Raw genomic sequence first — 21,029 nt, 5'->3', positions numbered from 1 at the left:
AGTTGTCACACCATATATCACATATCCCTCTCGCTGTGTCTGTTTCCTCAGGATCAGCTATAAGACAGCTTACCGGCGGGGAGTGAGGACCATGTATAGGCGCCGCTCGCAGTGCTGCCCTGGCTACTTTGAGAGTGGAGATCTGTGTGTTCGTGAGTGTACTTCTCTCTGTCTTTTTATCTTCTACTGTGTGAAGAAAAGGATTAAAAGGTAGGATCATTTGCAGATGATCCGCTTCCACGCAGAGGGATTACAATAACCAATAATGCCTAATCAGCACCTCTTCTGTTAACAAGCCGCCATCTGCGTGGCTTTAGATGGAGGCTCGCCGCTTCGCACCGTGGGCCACTCTTTGTATACTCCTTTTCCAACTGAACTCATTTAACGGAAGCTGTATAACAATGAGAGAAGTTAACGAGCCAAGTAGGTTCTTGTGGCAGACTGAGGAGGGGGCCATTAAAACCAATCAGCTTAAAAAAGCAGAAGGCGTGGAAATGAGTCTGAAGCCGAGTGTTGGCAACAATCCTTCACTGACATTTATTTCTATTTTGGTTCACACATCGGGCTAACAAAAATAGAACTCTTTCAACTTTAACTTCCCTTGTGAATAAAGCCAGTGTATCTACAACAGGACTATTTGACTGGCGGCCCTGGGGCCAAATCTTGTCCAGGACAGACACCCATACTTGCCAAACTTGAGACCTTCGAATTCGGGTGTATATTGTAGCGTCCCGGAAGAGTTAGTGCTGCAATGCATTCTGGGTATTTTTTCTGTTGTGTTTATGTTGTGTTATGGTGCGGATGTTCTCCTGAAATGTGTTTGTCATTCTTGTTTGGTGTGGGTCATGCCTGGGCAATTATTTTGACTCTGGGGGCCAAATTTAGAGAAAAAAATGTGTCTGAGGGCCGGTATATATCAGATTTTTTAGGAACACTATTACAAAACCTCCAAATAATCCATCCATCCATTTATTTTCTACCGCTTATTCCCTTTAGGGTCACGGGGGGCGCTGGTGCCTATCTCAGTTCCATTTGGGCGGAAGGCGGGGAACACCCTTGACAAGTCGCAACCTCATTGCAGAACCTCCAAATAATGTCTAATTGAATGCTAAAAACGTTAAGAGAAACCACATTAAAAAAACGGAAAGTAATTTTACACTTTTTTTCTGAATGACACACCCAAAATGTACATGAAAATAAAGAATGTGGGATTTTCAATATTAACTATGAACGATAAAACACTGAATATTGACAACAATTGAATGTCACACCTCTCCATCCACATATTTTACAATCAAGCGAAACGCAACAAATATGCAACAAAAACACCAAAATATGAACGCAAGTGGTAAAATAAACCCACTTACATCCTGATAGATCTGCTCTATCACTAAGTTTTAAGATTTTGTTTTAATAACGTACTTCCGCTTTTGTCCCTGACACCCGCATTTCAGGCTGACACTTTGGAAACACTATGTGAAAACGCTCTCCACCCAAATTGCTTGGTGCCTCGTCTGAGCTGCTGTGACATAGATCACCATAGTAACTAATTAGTTTGACCTGGGCCCGGCTATCTCAGTTGGTAGAGCATGAGACTCTTAATCTCAGGGTCGTGGGTTCGAGCCCCACGTTGGGTGATTGTCTTTTCTTACCATGAATTGATTAACGTGGACCCCGACTTAAACAAGTTGAAAAACTTATATGGATGTTACCATTTAGTGGTCAATTGTACCGAATATGTACTGTACCGTGTAATCTACTAATTAAAGTTTCAATCAATCAATCAATCAATCAAATTACCATAGTAACTAGTATATCTTGCAAAAGGGCAGATTCCAACTATTAAAGGCATACTGAAATGAGATTTTCTTATTTAAAAGGGGATAGCAGGTCCATTCTATGTGTCATACTTGATCATTTCGCGATATTGCCATATTTTTGCTAAAAGGTTTTAGTAGAGAACATCCACGATAAAGTTCGCAACTTTTGGTGCTGATAAAAAAGCCTTGCCTTTACCGGAAGTCGTAAACGATCACGTCACAAGGGTGAGGGCTCCTCACGTCCTCACATTTGTTTTTAATGGGAGCCTCCAACAAAAAGTGCTATTCGGACCGAGAAAACAACAATTTCCCCATTAATTTGAGCAAGGATGAAAAATGTGTGGATGATGATATTGATAGCGAAGGACTAGAAAAAAAAAAAAAGTTAGAAAAAAAAAGGCGATTGCATTGGCACGGATTCAGATGTTTTTAGACACATTTACTAGAATAATTCTGGGTAATCCCTTATCTTTCTATTGTGTTGCTAGTGTTTTAGTGAGTTCAAATAGTACCTGATAGTCGGAGGAGTGTGTCCACGGGTGCCTTGAGGCCAGTGTCTGAGGGAAGTCGACAGCAGATACAAGGACGGCGCAAACTCTATAGATCTCTGGTAAGAGACGACTTTTTAACACAATTTTCTCACCTAAACCTGCCAGATGACAAGTGGTCGGGATCCATGTTTGCTTGACCGCTTTGATCCATAATAAAGTTTCACCTCTGGGAATTTTAAACAAGGAATCACTGTGTGTTTGTGTGGCTAAAGGCTAAAGCTTCCCAACTCCATCTTTCTACTTTGACTTCTCCATTATTAATTGAACAAATTGCAAAAGATTCAGCAACACAGATGTCCAGAATACTGTTTAATTGCGCGATGAAAAGAGACGACTTTTAGCCGCAAATAGTGCTGCGCTAATATTCCCTGACAGTCTGTGACGTCACGCGCACGTGTCATCATTCCGCGACGTTTTTAACAAATTGCAATTTAGTAAACTAAACCGGCTGTATTGGCATGTGTTGCAATGTTATCCATCCCATTCATTTTCTACCGCTTATTCCCTTTTGGGGTCGTGGGGGGCGCTGGCGCCTATCTCAGCTACAATCGGGCGGAAGGCGGGGTACACCCTGGACAAGTCGCCACCTCATCACAGGGCCAACACAGATAGACAGACAACATTCACACTCACATTCACACACTAGGGCCAATTTAGTGTTGCCAATCAACCTATCCCCAGGTGCATGTCTTTGGAAGTGGGAGGAAGCCGGAGTACCCGGAGGGAACCCACGCATTCACGGGGAGAACATGCAAACTCCGCACAGAAAGATCCCGAGCCTGGATTTGAAACCGGGACTGCAGGAACTTTGTATTGTGAGGCAGACGCACTAACCCCTCTGCCACCGTGAAGCCCCAGTGTCCATCTTGAAAATCTAAAAACATTATTTGGGAATGTGGCCCCCGGGCATTAATTTGCCCAGGTCTGGTGTGGGTTCACATTGTGGCGCAACAGTGTTAAAGTTGTTTATGCGGCCACCCTCAGTGTGACCTGTATGACTGTTGTTCAAGTATGCCTTGCATTCACTAATGTGTGTGTGAAAGCTGCATATATTATGTGACTGGGCCGGCACGTTGATTGTATGGAGGAAATGCGGACGTGACGACAGGTTGTAAAGGACGCTAAAGGCAGTGCCTTTAAGGCGCGCCCCCAATATTGTTGTCCGGGTGGAAATCGGGAGAAATTGGGGAGAATAGTTGCCCCAGGATATTTTCGGGAGGGGCATTGAGATTCGGGAGTCTCCCGGGAAAATCGGGAGGGTTGGCATGTATGCAGACACCATTATTGGCCCCTGAGTTCAGTTCAAAACTTGGGAGACAAACCTGTTTGCAGCAAATGCCTAAAAGCCCAAGAGTGCCCTTGTTTTATAGAGGATCTTGAACCAGTGCCAACACATTATCGTTTTAACACTGCTAGCCAACAGAACTTTGTGGTTCAAACTTGTGATTTACATAACTGAGGCATTCCTCAAGGTACCATTTCAAGTCCTCTCCCTTTTGACAGTTATATTTTTTTGATAAATGACTTTCGCTTTGCATAGTGAAGTTTTAACTTGCACTTACTGATGAAGCGACGGACTGTAGTTACTGACGGTGGTTTTCTTAAGTGTTCCTGAGCCCATGTGGTGATATCCTTCACACACTGATGTCGCTTTTGGATGCAGTACCGCCTGAGGGATCAAAAGTCCCTTACGTGCAGTGATCTTTCTAGGTTCTCTGAACCTTTTGATGATATTAGGGACTAGGGGTGTTGGAAAAAATCGATTTGAATACGAATCGCTATTCTCACGTTGTGCAATTCAGAATCGATTCTTTTTTTTTTTAATTGATTTTATTTATTTATTTTTCATCAATCCAACAAACCAATACACATCAAAACCAAAACAATGCAATCCAATTCCAAAACCAAACCTTACCCTGCAAAACTCAGAACTGCAATAAACAGAGCAATTGAGAAGACACAAACACGACACAGAACAAACCAAAGGTAGTGAAACAAAAATTAATTTTATCAACAACAGTATCAATATTAGTTATAATTTCCGCAAAGCAGTGATTAAAAATCCCTCATTGACATTATCATTAGACATTTATAAAAATTAAAAAAAGAACAATAGTGTCACAGTGGCTTACACTCGCATCGCATCGCATAAGCTTGACATCACACTGTCTCCAATTTTTTCACAAAGATAAAATAAGTCATTGTTTTGGTTCGTTTAATAGATAAAGCAAATTTACATTATTGCAATCAGTTGATAAAACATTGTCCTTTACAATTATAAAAGCTTTTAAAAAAAAATCTACTACTCTGCTAGCATGTCAGCAGACTGAGGTAGATCCTGCTGAAATCTATGTATTGAATGAATACAGAATCGTTTTGAATCGTAAAAATATCGTTTTTGAATCGAGAATCGCGTTGAATCGAATAAATTGATATATAATCGAATTGCGACCCCAAGAATCGATATTGAATCAAATTGTGGGACACCCAAAGATTCGCAGCCCTATTAGGGACAGTAGATGGTGAAATCTCTCAGTTCCTTGCAATAGCTCGTTGAGAAATGTTGTTCTTCAACTGTTTGACAATTTGCTCACGCATTTGTTCACAAAGTGGTGACCCTTGCCCCCTTGCCCCATCCTTGTTTGTGAATAAATTAGCATTTCATGGAAGCTATTTTTATACCCAATCATGGCACCCACCTGTTCCCAAATAGCCTGTTCACCTGTGGGATGTTCGAAATAAGATTTGATGAGCATTCCTCAACTTTCTCAGTCTTTTTTTTGCTGCCTGTGCCAGGTTTTTTGCAGGCATCAAATTCCAAATTAGCTAATATTTGCAAAAAATTAAGTTCCAGTTCGAACGTAAAATATCTTGTCTTTGTAGTCTATTTAATTGAATATAGGTTAAATAAATAAATGATAAACGGGTTGTACTTGTATAGCGCTTTTCTACCTTCAAGGTACTCAAAGCGCTTTGACACTACTTCCACATTTACCCATTCACACACACATTCACACACTGATGGAGGGAGCTGCCATGCAAGGCGCCAACCAGCACCCATCAGGAGCAAGGGTGAAGTGTCTTGCTCAGGACACAACAGACGTGATGAGGTTGTTTCTAGGTGGGATTTGAACCAGTGACCCTCGGGTTGCACACGGCCACTCTCCCCACTGCGCCACGCAAATTATTCTATGCTGTTTTTGTTTACCATTTACACAATGTGACAACTTCACTGGTTTTGGGGTTTGTAGAAGTGATCCTCAGTGACCTGTGTTAGGTTTTTTCTTTTCATCCTTTAGCCTTTTCAAATGGTGGGCCACAAGTGCGGTTAAAAAATCTTGTCAGAGACTCACATTTTTGCAGCAGTTTTTTAAAAACACTAGTACTGTCATATCCTTGATGTAACTTTTTTGCAGTAGGTAATTAAGAACAGCAGAGCGCTTCTGTAGCTCTGAAAAAATAAATAGACCAATATCAAATGTCTTCTGTAGAGGACGCTGGTTCTCTTGATTATGCAAAATAAGACAAATAATTAAGGGAAAAGTCTAGCGCCTCGGTCTTTAGCTTTCTGGAAATGTGGTCCTCAAAATAATTTAGTTGACAGTCCTTTATTTTTTGGGTTTGTTCTTTATTTCATGACAACTAAAGGCTAATTCTTTTACTCTTGAACCAATGCACACAAAGGGGAAACTTTTGTAAAAACATCTTCTTCTATTGTGTTGCCTTTGCTATTGTTTTTCTGCCAATTAAACAAAACGGTGGTGCTGTTAATAATTTCCAAGGTTTGACCGCATAGGTTGAATTGACTAGGAATTTCTAACAACTTAATTCCCTTCACTTTGTTGAATCATTGAAAAATTTGGTACACACCTTTAAGCAGTGGCGGGCAGTATGTTTCCCACCTAGGCCTTCAGTGATGTCCGACTTCAATTATTACCTTACGCACTACTGGGCATTGAATAACGTAAACAGTGAACAAAACGGGCTACTTCCGGCGCATTTAAAAAATTAATAAACGCGCATAAGCAATTAAAACATATCTTATGTGGTACTGTTAAAATGAAAATGGTAAAAAACATTAAGCGTGAAAAAATAACTAAATAAAATATTTGAACTCACAATTTTTAGCACACTTTCGACGCTGTATAAGCCATCGGTACCGCTTGTCGGTTGATTCGAGCAGAAGTGGCGGACATTTCCCCATTTCATCGCCGGGGCAGCTGAGCTAGCTTCTGGGGTTGGCCGACGTCGTCTTACAAGACGTAGTTTCTCTTTAAATATCCTTGTTGAAAATGGCCTTGCAAACATATATCTGCCACCTAATTAACGGTTTGTCCTTTTTATTAGTGGATTAAAAAAGTAGCTATATTAAATTCATCCTCTAACAGTCCCGTGTGTGGCTCTGCTGATCTGCATAGCACCGCTGCAGCTCAAACCAGTGAGTAGCCAATCAGAGGACACGTAAATGTCACGTTCAACGTGACGCCATCTAGAAGTTCTTACTGACAACAAATCATGATCTGATTGGCTATCGCAATTATCTATCAACTGTATGTGCCCACATTGTTGATTCTGAAGGCCCCGGACAGATTTGGTACAGTATTTGGTACAGCATGGCAACATAAACTTACTGAATTCTGATTGGATAAAAACTCTAACCTAAAAACCACAGCACTTGAAGGAGCATATTATGACATGAAGAGAATATGAATACGTTTCGGTAATTAGGGAAAGTACCGTATTTTTCGGAGTATAAGTCGCTCCAGAGTATAAGTCGCACCTGCCGAAAATGCATAATAAAGAAGGAAAAAAACATATATAAGTCGCAAAAGTCGCATTTTTGGGGGAAACTTATTTGATAAAACCCAACCCCAAGAATAGACATTTGAAAGGCAATTTAAAATAAATAAAGAATAGTGAACAACAGGCTGAATAAGTGTACGTTATATGAGGCATAAATAACCAACGGAGAAGGTGCCTGGTATGTTAACGTAACATATTATGGTAAGAGTCATTCAAATAACTATAACATATATCAATCAATCAATCAATGTATATTTATATAGCTCTAAATCACAAATGTCTCAAAGGACTGTACAAACCACTACGACTACGACATCCTCAGAAGAACCCACATAAGGGCAAGGAGAATTCACACCCAGTGGGACGCCAGTGACAATGATGACTATGACAAACCTTGGAGAGGACCTCAAATGTGGGCAACCCCCCCTCTAGCGGACCGAAAGCAATGGATGTCGAGCGGGTCTAGCATGATACTGTGAAAGTTCAATCCATAGTGGCTCCAACACAGCCGTGAGAGTTCAGTTCAAAGCGGATCCAAGACAGCAGCGAGAGTCCCGTCCACAGGAAACCATCCCAAGCGGAGTCGGATCAGCATCGTAGAGATGTCCCCAACCGATACACAGGCGAGCGGTCCATCCTGGGTCCTGAAGAGCGGTCTATCCTGGGTCCCGAAGAGCGGTCCATCCTGGGTCCCGAAGAGCGGTCTATCCTGGGTCCCGACTCTGGACAGGCAGTACTTCATCCATTGTCATTGGACCGGACCCCCTCCACAAGGGAAGGGGGGACAGAGGAGAAAAAGAAAAGAAGCGGCAGATCAACTGGTCTAAAAAGGAGGTCTATTTAAAGGCTAGAGTATACAAATGAGTTTTAAGGTGAGACTTAAATGCTTCTACTGAAGTAGCATCTCGAACATATAAAACATGCTGTATGTTTACCAAACAATCTGTCACTCCTAATTGCTAAATCCGATGAAATCTTATACTTCTAGTCTCTTACGTAAATGAGCTAAATAATATTATTTGATATTTTACGGTAATGTGTTAGTAATTTCACACATAAGTCGCTCCTGAGTATAAGTCGCACCCTCGGCCAAACTATGAAAAAAACTGTGCCTTCTTGTCTGAAAAATACGGTATGTAAAAAAATAATTGTATCTTTAATTATGATCATGATTTCTGGTTATGTCAGGGCAGCTGAGAAGGCCTGCCTGGCCTTGACGGCACACACCTTGTGTGGTGTTTGGGTCTGTGGGACCCATTTTCATTTTTTATTAAAATAAAAATGATACAATTAATAATTTTTTCAAACTTTGACTCACTGACTTTGGCTCATTTTCTGTGAAGGACATATATCAGAATACATATTTAATGACCACACACCGTACACACCCCTTACACATTTCTATTACATATAAGATGTCCGGGTCCACAAGACCCGTGGCTAATAGAAGTGTGGAAATTGTTGTTCTGTGTACCACACACACACACACACACACACACACACACACGCACACACACGCACACACACACAGCAGGCCTAGATAGGAGGAGGACAGAGTGTAGGTACACAGAACATCAGAGGGTCAAATGTGTGAGAAAATGAGAGCAGACAAGGTAAAATACTGAACAGATGTTTACCTTGTCCCAATAAACATCTATTCAGTATTTTAACATAAACGTGTTTGATTGTGAGGCACTAAAAGCCACAAAATGCAATGGGTCTGTCAGACCCACAAACGCTGGCTGAGTAAGAACAGTATGAACACGAGGGTTAAGAGATTGACAAGACAATATCTGTAAAATTTGATCAAGACTAACTGAAAAACATGGCTGCCATCGAGCAAAATGATTTTGCAGGACTTACCAAGAATGTGAACATGGCCTTCCAAACATTTTGAACACAACCCATAGGGGGTGTCAAAAATGTAATTTACACGCGTAAGAAAAACACTATTACCCTGGAGTACTTTTGTAAAAAAATAAGCCCCAAACACAAGAGACTGTCTTCATGCATGCCAAATTGCGATACTCCAGCAAAACTCATTATGACTCAAGAGGACGACGTCTGTTTTTTTTTGTGTGTTTTTGTGATGGCGCCACAGGATAAAAGTGTGTCAATGTCCAGAGAACCGCAAATTGATGTCTCACAACAAAGCAACAGCAAAGTGACAGCAACTATTGCCATGCCTCTGTTCTGGCTGTTCAGTGCAAATGTGGCTGAAGTGACAACATGGCACACAAAACCACAAGAATTATCCATCCATCCATTTTTTACCATTTGTCCACTTTGGAGTCGCGGGGGTGGTGCTGGACCCTATCTCAGCTGCATTCGGGCGGAAGGCAGGGGTACAGCCTGGACAAGTCGCCATCTCATCACAGGGCCAACATGAATTGATTTACATGGACCCCAACTTAAACAAATTGAAAGACTTATTCAGGTGTTACCATTTCAGTGGTCAATTGTACGGAATATGTACTATACTGTGCAATCTACTAATAATACTTTAAAAAGTTTCAACACAGATAGACAGACAACAATCACACTCTCATTCACACACTAGGGCCAATTTAGTGTTGCCAATCAACCTATACCCAGGTGCATGTCTTTGGAAGTGGAAGGAAGCGGGAGTACCTGGAGGGAACCCACGCAGTCACGGGGAGCGCATGCAAACTCCACACGGAAAGATTCCGAGCCCGGGATCGAACCCAGGACTAGTCAGGATCTTCGTATTTTGAGGCACATGCACTAACCCCTGTTGCACCGTGCTGACCACCACAGAATTATACATATATAAAAAAACCACGAATGACTTAAAGGCCTACTGAAATGAGATTTTCTCATTTAAACGGGAATAGCAGGTCCATTCTATGTGTCATATGTGATCATTTCGCGATATTGCCATATTTTTGCTGAAAGGATTTAGTAGAGGGGCTTCACGGTGGCAGAGGGGTTAGTGCATCTGCCTCACAATACGAAGTTCCTGCAGTCCTGGGTTCAAATCCAGGCTCGGATCTTTCTGTGTGGAGTTTGCATGTTCTCGCCGTGAACGCGTGGGTTCCCTCCGGGTACTCCGGCTTCCTCCCACTTCCAAAGACATGCACCTGGGGATAGGTTGATTGGAAACACCAAATGGTCCCTAGTGTGTGAATGTGAGTGTGAATGTTGTCTGTGTATCTGTGTTGGCCCTGCGATGAGGTGGAGACTTGTCCAGGGTGTACGCCACCTTCCGCCCGATTGTAGCTGAGATAAGGGAATAAGTGGTAGGAAATGGATGGATGGATGGATTTAGTAAAGAACATCGACGATAAAGTTTGCAACTTTTGGTTGTTAATAGAAAAGCCCTGCCTTTACCAGAAGTATGTGCGCGTGACGTCACGAGAGCTCCACACATATTCACATTGTTTATAATGGGAGCTACCAGCAATAAGAGCAATTCGGACCGAGAAAGCAACAATTTCCCCATTAATTTGGGCGAAGATGAAAGATTCGTGAATTAGGATATTGATAGTGAAGGACTGGAAAAAAAAAAAAAACGACGTCTCCGGGCGGCGGCAGGGTGAGCGTTTCAGATGTAATTAGACACATTTATTAGGATAATTCTTTAAGATCCCTTATCTGCTTATTGTTCTAATAGTGTTTTAGTGAGATTTTAAAGATTGTAAAGACATACCTCGAAGTCGGATGGCTGCGGTGAACACGCAATGTCTCAGAGAGAAGCCGAGGAGCCAAGCTCACAGCTGCCTTTTTTGACATGACAGCTGCTGCAGGACGACGAGAAATCCATTGATGTCTCCGGTAGGATATATCTCACAATTTCCCCATCCAAAAACATGCTGGTTGACGTAGAGAAAACATGTTCGCTTGACGGCTCTGCTTCACAACAAAGAAACATCGGCTGTGTGTCGGTGCTAAAGACAGCTGCAATCCACCGCTTTCCACAAACAGCATTGTTTTTTATAGTCTCCATTATTAAATGAACAAATTGCAAAAGATTCAGCAACACGGATGTCCAAAATACTGTGTAATTATGTGATTAAAGCAGACGACTTTTAGCTGTGTGCGGTGCAGCGCTAATATTTCTTTACAGTCCGTGACGCCACGCGTACGCGTCATCATTCCGCGACGTTTTTAACAAGAAACTCCCGGGAAATTTAAAATTGCAATTTAGTAAACTAAGAAGGCTGTACTGGCATGTGTTGCAATGTTAATATTTCATCATTGATGTATAAACTATCAGACTGTTTGTCGGTAGTAATGGGTTACAGTAGGCCTCTAAATAATTCTAATTTGTAACATAGATGAATAGAATCGTTCCGATTTGATTTTAAGTCTTGTATCTTGTTGCTAAGCAGACTTTTTAGAACTCGATCATTTGTCAATCACTCTGTCATGACCGAACACACAACTTGTTGCATTGTCTTTTCATATTAACTAATTGTCCAGCACTGTAATTTTTTATTCCACTTACTGTTTTTCTTCACTCTGAGCTACTTTACCTCTGCTTGAGCATTGCTTCCCTCACCTGTTTCTTGATTGGCACAAACCTGTCCCTTGTTGCTCATTAAGTGGCTTCTTAAGCCTTCATTGTTTGGTCAGACATTGCTGGTTCATTATTCTGTGTACTCATACACGGCCCGCTGTACCCGCTCTTTCTTGTTCCTCTATACTTGTGTGGTTTTTGCTTCTGCCTTGGCTCCTGTTCGGCCTTTTGTCGATTTAGTTTTTTGACATACAGTCATGGTTAAAAGTTTGCATACGCTTGTAAGGAAAATAAGGTCATGGCTGTCTTGAATTTCCAATAATTTCTACAACTTTTTTTTTTTTTTTGTGATAGAGTGATTGGAGCACATACTTTTTGGTCACAAAAAACATTCATGATGTTTGGTTCTTTTTTGAATTTATTATGGGTCTACTGAAAATGTGACCAAATCTGCTGGGTCAAAAGTATACATACAGCAATGTTAATATTTGCTTACATGTTCCTTGGCAAGTTTCACTGCAATAAGGTGCTTTTGGTAGCCGTCCACAAGCTTCTGGTTGAATATTTGACCACTCCTAATGACAATATTGGTGCAGTTCAGCTAAATTTGTTGATTTTCTGACATGGACTTGCTTCTTCAGCATTGTCCACACATTTATGTCAGGACTTTGTTCTAAAACCTTAATTCTAGCCTGATTTAGCCATTCCTTTACCACTTTTGACATGTGTTTGGGGTCACTGTCATGTTGGAACACTCAACTGCGCCCAACACCTAACCTCAGGGCTGATGATTTTAGGTTGTCCTGAAGAATTTGGAGGTAATCCTCCTTTTTCATTGTCCCATTTAAAGCAGCAGTTCCATTGCCAGCAAAACAGGCCCATAGCATAATACTTCCACCACCATGCTTGACGTTAGGTGTGGTGTTCCCGGGATTAAGGGCCTCGCCTTTTCTCCTCCAAACATTTTTTTTAAATAGTTTGCAAAATGTCTTTCTCAGAAACACTGAAGAAGTCCTCAACGGTCGACACTATGTTTGTTTACAATGGGGTCAGGAGAAATATACCGTATTTTTCGGAGTATAAGTCACTCCGGAATATAAGTCACACCTGCCGAAAATGCATAATAAAGAAGGAAAAAACATATATAAATCGCACTGGAGTATAAGTCACATTTTTTTGTGTAATTTATTTGATAAAATCCAGCACCAAAAATAGACATTTGAAAGGCCATTTAAAATAAATAAAGAATAGTGAACAACAGGCTGAATAAGTGTACGTTATATGACGCACAAATAACCAACTGAGAAGGTGCCTGGTATGTTAACGTAACATATTATGGTAAGAGTCATTCAAATAACTATAACATATAGAACATGCTATACGTTTACCAAACAATCTGTCACTCCTGATTGCTAAATCCCATGAAATCTTATACGTCTAGTCTCTTACGTGAATGAGCTAAATAATAATATTCCATATTTTACGGTAATGTGTTAATAATTTCACACATAAGTCGCTTCTGACTATAAGCCGCACCCTATGAAAAAAAGTGCGACTTATAGTCCGAAAAATACGGTACCTTTTGTTTGTTTTTTAAATCAGTTACCAGGGCTATATTTTAGGATTCATCAGTGGGACATCATAAGTCCGAACCACGGCATGATCATTGTCTGCCGGATATTTATCATGCATCCCTACTCATATCACAAAGCTGACATACAGGTTTCTTTAAAAAAAAAACATCCATACATTGCTTTGACATTTAAATATATCAAACAAACCCTACATTCTTTGATTATTCAATGTGTGGCGTTCAGTGGAAAAAGTTTGGACACCCCTACTCTAATATATCTGTGTACCGTTTACACAACTGTCTCCTTGTTCTCTTACTTTCTGCTTGTCCTTGTCTTAGCTTTACTCGTCTCATGTTGGCAGAGCTCTGGGAAGCGAGCCAGCAAGAGTATCAGCCTGTGTGATCATCTGGGGGTCTTTTGGGAGGGAGTCGCAGTTTGATCAATAATGTATTCATTAACCATTTGACCGGCCACGATAAAGTTATGTATTCGTTGAACACTTTTTCAGGCTGTTAACCAGGTGAGTCTGCAATTTTGTGCGCCACATTTCACGAGTAGTTAAGCCTGATTTTGATTTCATGTCAAAAATCGCAGCCCCCTCCGTGGGGGTTGAGGCCAATAGACCAGTTTTGCTTTTTGCTGTCTTTGCAAACTGTTTCAACCCTTTTAATCCTAGCACTCTCACTTCCAGGATTAAGAGATTTGTACTCCCCGAGCTGTTTTGCATGCAGTGACAAAAGGGGGCATTATAGCGTCGATCGACCCAAAATGAACTCAATTTGTCTATTTCAGGATACTTTATTGGACATATGTAAACTACCCTGTTTTGTTTTGCACCACTGTAGCTTTCCTGTTGTAGTGTTTCAAGTATTTGATTGATTGATTCATTCTTTCATTCTCTAGTGCTTACTCAGTTCAAGGGCATGTTTGAAATGGAGCCTATATCTGATGAAAATGGGTAAAGGTAGGGGTACAGTCCAGACCGGTTGCCAGTCAATCAGAAAGCACATACACAAACAACAATTCATGCTCATATTAATACCTTTTGACAACTTAAGTCTACAATTAGCCTAACATGCATGTTTTACTAAACCTGAGTACCTGAAGTAAACCCATGGGGAGAACTGCAAACTCCACATTGAGAGATCCCAACCGGATTCATACCAAGAACGACCTAAAGTGCATCTGGAAAGTATTCACAGAGCTTCACCATTTCCAAATTTGTTGTTACAGCCTTATTCTAAAATTGAATATGGTAATGTATGTCCTCAAATAAACATTAATGACAATGTAACAAATATGTTCTTATCAAATATAGAAAAGTACAAAATGACCCATGTACACAAGTATTCAGAGCCTTTGCCATGAAGCTTAAAAGTGTGGCCAGGTGCATCGTGTTTTAACTCATCAAACAGTACAGCTTAATTAAAGACTGTCTGTGGTAAATTTAGTTGGTTGGATATGATTTGGAATATGTATAAGGTCTCACACTTGACAGTGGATGACAGACCACAAACCAAGAATGAAGTTAAAAGAATAGTCTGTTGACGTCTCAGAAAGGATTGTCTTGAGGCACAAATCTGGGGAAGGGTACAACAAATATCTGCTGACTTGATTGTCCCAATGAGAACAGTGGCCTCTAACCATACTTGCCAACCCTCCTGGATTTTCCGGGAGACTCCCGAAATTCAGCACCTCTCCCGAAAACCTCCCGGAAGAAATCTTCTCACGAAAATTTCCCGAAATTCAGCTGGAGCTGGAGGCCACGCCCCTTCCAGCTCAAACATGCACAGTTCGAAGCATTTAAAGTCATTTTTAAAAACGACTGCTAATCCTCCTCCTTTTTGACCGGACGGCCGCGGAGAATTAAAGTAGGAACACTCCGGAGGCAGAAGTTCATTAAGAGGGGCGGACTCACCGACTCTCAGCCATGTTTCCGTCACACAGAGGAAGTCAAGTCCGCGGGAAGTTAAGAAATACTTCAGGATAAACGTTTTGTTTGTCAAAGATCTTGCGTTCACAAGACCGAACCTGGCGGGGGGCAGCGCGTCCAAGGGCGCAGCTAATCCAGATGGGGCTCGACACACAGCCCGCAGGTGGCGGGGGAGAGGATCCACGAGGCGGGAAAGGAAAGCAGGAATCCGGCCAGGTGAAAAAGCTGACTGGGACGTTGAAAAACCAACGTCGAAGTTGATCACATCAGTGGGAAAGGGGCAAAGATCCAACAGTGTTTGGCGGTCATACACAAGCAGTGAGCTGACAGAGACGAAAATAGACGCAAACAACACAAAAACAGCGACAGACAGCTGGGCAAAGCACATACTGGCGCCATCTTCTGGAAACTCGGAAGTGACGTTACTCAAATAGTGAAAGGTAAGTGTTGTTGTTTTTTTAGCAACAGGCAAGCACAGTACAGTTAGTAGAACAACTGTGTTTTTATTACTGTGTATTTTATAGGTGCCGTCTGAAATTTAACTATTTCTTTTATTTATATATATAATAAAATAAATATATATTGCTAGAATTCACTGAAAGTTAATATTTCATACATATCTATATATATATATATATATATATATATATATATATATATATATATATATAATGTTAGAGCTGTCAAACAATTCAAATATTTAATTGTTAATATTGCATATTGTCTGAAGTTAACTGGTAATTAATGGCAGTTGATAGCAGATAGATCTTTAGATGATTTAGAGGTTATGAATACTATAAATATCAGACAATTGGTTTGCTTGATGCAAATGTTTGTTTATGAAACGTGAAGATATTTTCGACAGCTCGTCATCAAATGGTCTTTAAGAGAAACTGACAAATTAAATGTATTTCAATTCATTTAAATTGGCAGGGCTGATTTGCGGTACTCATGTTGTAAGCTATGTGCTCATTAGTTTAGGTGTCGCTGTTTATTCATTAGAGCTGTCAAAGTTAAAGTGTTAATTTATGTCATGAATCTTCTAGAAAAAGTTGTATACAGCTTAGTGACTTTGTCCTTTATAACAATGTGTTTAATACTTTCCAATCAGGCTGTAGGCCCCCCTAGAGCACTTAAGCAGCTCTGATCAAGGTGACAAACGATATTCGCCTGAAAACACAGACGCAGGAAATGTCTCAGTCTTGGTTCTGCGGGACCTGACTACTGCTTTTGACATATTTGACCATATTATCTTAAAACAGAGGTTAGAAAATTCTAATATACAGTTTTGTTCTTATCTGGTTCAAGTCATATCTCAATCACAGGACATCTTTTGTTGAAATTGGTAACCGTGTCTCTGATAGTGTTGTCCCGATACCAAAATGTAGGTATCGTTACCAAAACTTTTCGGTACTCTTCGATACTTTTCTAAATAAAGGCGACCACAAAAAAATGCATTATTGGCTTTATTTTAACAAAACATCTTCCGGTACATAAAACATATGTTTGTTATTGCAAGTTTGTCCTTAAATAAAATAGAGAATATACAAGACAACTTGTGTTTTAGTAGTAAGTAAGCAAACATATTGTGTCATTTATCATTCTCTTATTATGTCGACAGTTTTAAGACAGTTTTAAGGACAAGCGGTAGAAAAAGGAATTATTAATCTACTTGTTCATTTACTGTTCATATCTGCTATATATATTTATATATATATATATATATATATATATACACACACATACATATATATATATATATATATATATATATATATACATACAGTGGGGCAAAAAAGTATTTAGTCAGCCACCGATTGTGCAAGTTCTCCCACTTAAAATGTTAACAGAGGTCTTTATTTTTCATCATAGGTACACTTCAACTGTGAGAGACAGAATGTGAAAAAAAAAATCCAGGAATTCACATTGTAGGAATTTTAAAGAATTTATTTGTAAATGATGGTGGAAAATAAGTATTTGGTCAACCATTCAAAGCTCTCACTGATGGAAGGAGGTTTTGGCTCAAAATCTCACGATACATGGCCCCATTCACTCTTTCCTTAACACGGATCAATCGTCCTGTCCCCTTAGCAGAAAAACAGCCCCAAAGCATGATGTTTCCACCCCCATGCTTCACAGTAGGTGTGGTGTTCTTGGGATGTAACTCAATATTCTTCTTCCTCCAAACACAACAAGTTGAGTTTATACCAAAATAGATACATGTATGATACTGCAGAGGATTGGGAGAATGTCATGTGGTCAGATGAAACCAAAACAGAACTTTTTGGTATAAACTCAACTCGTCGTGTTTGGAGGAAGAAGAAAACCGAGTTGCATCCCAAGAACACCACACCTACTGTGAAGCATGGGGGTGGAAACTTCATGCTTTGGGGCTTTTTTTCTGCTAAGGGGACAGGACGATTGATCCGTCTTAAGGAAAGAATGAATGGGGCCATGTATCGTGAGATTTTGAGCCAAAACTTCCTCCCATCAGTGAGAGCTTTGAATGGTTGACCAAAAACTTATTTTCCAACATAATTTACAAATAAATTCTTTAAATTTCCTACAATGTGAATTCCTGGATTTCCCCCCCCCCATTCTGTCTCTCACAGTTGAAGTGTACCTATGATGAAAATTACAGACCTCTGTCATTATTTTAAGTGGGAGAACTTGCATGATCGGTGGCTGACTAAATACTTTTTTTGCCTCACTGTATGTAGTGAGTCTTATTTTGCGTTGTGTAGTTTTTTAAGTAAGAGACACTCCACCATTCCGTCGTTTCATCATTTATTGGCCACCTCCAAAAGTCCGAAAGAAGGGAAAATAAACAACATTCATTCATACAAAAATAATAATTTAAATTACATCAACAAAAATGTTTTATCACACAAAAAAAAAAAAAATAATGCACAAATCCACATACCTGTGTTGTAAACACGAAACACATACACAGGTGTCTACTTTCTGGCGGAGTGATACCTGTGTAATTACCATGTGTAATTATGACCAAACATTTAAAAAATTCAACGTTCTAATTCTTACTTAACAAAATTGTGCATAAAAAAGTACTTAAAACAACACCTAACTTAAACCTACAACATTAATGTTTTAACTTTTAAAGTATTATGGAAGTTTAGAAATAATATTTACACTAAGAAACATGGAGCAGTGAAGAAGCATTACCTCCTCATCAAAAGTCCGAAAGAAGAGGAAGTAAATATCCGGAAAAAACCCCAGCAAAGTCACTTCCTGCACCGGACGTCCGGTTCTTCAAAATAAAAGCAATACTTCAAAATAAAACATAATACCCTGTCTCGTTCATAATATAACGAACGCAACAACATCACACTATTACATTTATATGTATATGTATATATATATATATATATATATATATATATATATATATATATATATATATATATATATATATATATATGTGTGTATATATATATATATATATATATATATATATATATATATATATTTATATATATATATACATATATATATATATATATATATATATATATATATCTCCAAAGACATGCACCTGGGGATAGGTAGATTGGCAACACAAAATGGTCCCTAGTGTGTGAATGTGAGTGTGAATGTTGTCTGTCTATCTGTGTTTGCCCTGTGATGAGGTGGTGACTTGTCCAGGGTGTAAGCCGCCTTCCACCCGAATGCAGCTGAGATAGGCTTCAGCACCCCCCGCGACTCTGAAAGGGACAAGCAGTAGAAAATGGATGGTTGGATGGATGGATTCATTTGTGCTTGGCCCCTGCTAAAACACCACAATTTCAATACGTTACATGCCTTTTAAAAAAATAGAACTTTCAGATAAGAAATACTGTTTGAAAAACAATACACTCGCATGTACTACAAACAACTACAGTAGTTTTATGAATTAATGAAATTATAATTTTCAGCATATATGTTGGGCGGAAGACTTTGTAGGTGTCTCCTACGGGCTGCATCTCTGTCGTGTAACTATGGGAGACAAGAAATTGCGGTTTATGTTCTACACAAACGTATTTGAGTGACGGAGCGCAGAGGCCAGAATTGACAAGGGATATTTATGTCCGGTAACACTTTAGTATGGGGAACATATTCACCCTGAATAACCTTCTAACCCTAACCCAACCCTAACCAAATAACTCTAAATTAAGTCTTTGTTACTTAGAATATGTTCCCCATACTAAAGTATTACCAAGTCAGGATGAGACAGATCATTATAACACGGCAAACACAGCATCAGCAGCTTATCGATATTTTATTGGATACAATTTTGTTGCTTGGAGGCATGCAGCGCCCCAGGATGTCCAGGAATGTCGCATTCCGCCGTGTTGATCGCTGCTGTTATTCGCCATTTTTAGGGTTAACAAATACGTTTTCTTCCTATAATTGAACGGCGTGGAAAGGATCACATGACCACAACGTTGAAATTGTGACACAGTAAAACTTGGATAACTCCTGCATCAAACGACCATTGATTCAGTCTATTACGATGCTTTAGAACTGAACAAATGCGTGATGTTTTTGGTGTATTATTTTTTAATCACCCTGTATTAACTCTCATTGCTAAAATGGCATGGCCCTGTGACTTACGCCATATTACCAAAAGTTTTCGGCCACCTGCCATGACTCACATATGAACTTGAAGTGCCATCCTAACCCATAGGATTCAATATGATGTCGGTCCACATTGAGTGTGGAATTGTCCAAAATCTTTTTGGTATCTGTCACGGCGGGGTTCTTGCAGCCTCCTGAGAGGTCTGTTCCCCCGGGATGCAAACAGACTATTCTAGACAAGGCGTGCAGGTAGGAACATAATTATTAATCTTCTCAAAACTCAAAGTGCTACAAAAAACGAAAAACAAGGCGAAGGCACAACGCGGTGATCGCAATTGGGGCTAAACTAACACTTAGCATAAAATATGACGAAGAAAACTTACTATCTGTGGCAAGAAGAAAGAAAAAGTTACGTATACAAGGCATGAAACGAACACTTGGCATAAACTTGGAATCAGACATGAACCGAACAATGACGCCAGGCTGACTGACTGGCAAAGGCAGGCTTAAATAGTGTCTCTTGATTAGAGCCAAATGAGCGTGCCAAACACCAGCGGCAGGTGAAAATTATACGCAACCATGGCAACCAAAACAAACGAGTGCACGCAAAACAGGAACTAATGGAGTTAAACTAACAGAATATAACAAAAACATGATCCGTACTACGGATTATAACAGTATCCAGGAGCATTCAAAGTTTCTTTTACTGAAACTAAGGAGCCAAGCCCAACTCCTGGAAAAACAACCCCACACCGTAATTCCTCCTCCACCAAATTTCACACTTGGCACAATGCAGTCCAAAATCTACCGTTCTCCTTGCAACCTCCAAACCTAAACTCGTCCATCAGATGGAAAAGTGTGATTCATCACTCCAGAGAACGTGTCTCCACTGCTCTAAAGTCCAGTGGCGACGGGCTTTACACCCCTGCATCCCACGCTTTTGATTGATTGAAGCTTATAATAGTAGATTGCACAGTTCAGTACATATTCCGTACAAATGACCAACTAAATGGTAACACCTGAAAACATTTTTCAACTTGTTTAAGTCGGGGTCCACATTAATCAATTCATGGTACAAATATATACTATCAGCTTATTACAGTCATCACACAAGTTAATCTTCAGAGTATATACATTGAATTATTTACATTATTTACAATCCAGGGGGTTAGATCTGGAGGGGGTTGGGGCGGGGGTAGGTTTGGATGATATCAGCACTTCAGTCAACAATGATGTCATCTGAGAAATGGACATTGAAACAGTGTAGGTCTGATTTCGTAGGATACGTACAGC

The 21,029-nt window shown here is 40.0% G+C and overlaps 1 protein-coding gene and 1 non-coding gene across 4 annotated transcripts in view; both read left to right on the top strand.

Annotated features, from left to right (window-relative positions):
• The window catches only part of megf11 (multiple EGF-like-domains 11), a 510,687-nt gene that overhangs the window by 181,962 nt on the left and 307,696 nt on the right, over positions 1–21,029 (top strand). For all 3 annotated transcript variants that reach the window (XM_061917129.1, XM_061917127.1, XM_061917128.1), the window contains exon 4: positions 52–152. In XM_061917129.1, coding sequence (XP_061773113.1) covers positions 52–152 — 101 coding nt within the window. The remainder of the gene's footprint in view (positions 1–51; positions 153–21,029) is intronic.
• Positions 1,565–1,637, top strand: trnak-cuu (transfer RNA lysine (anticodon CUU)). Its single transcript has one exon. It is a non-coding gene; the product is annotated as a tRNA-Lys (tRNA).

This window comes from Nerophis ophidion, linkage group LG12, assembly GCF_033978795.1.
Source record: "Nerophis ophidion isolate RoL-2023_Sa linkage group LG12, RoL_Noph_v1.0, whole genome shotgun sequence".
Classification (NCBI taxonomy): Eukaryota; Metazoa; Chordata; class Actinopteri; order Syngnathiformes; family Syngnathidae; genus Nerophis; species Nerophis ophidion.
The sequence above is the reverse complement of the archived record's forward strand: the minus strand, read 5'-3'. Positions and strand labels throughout refer to the sequence as shown.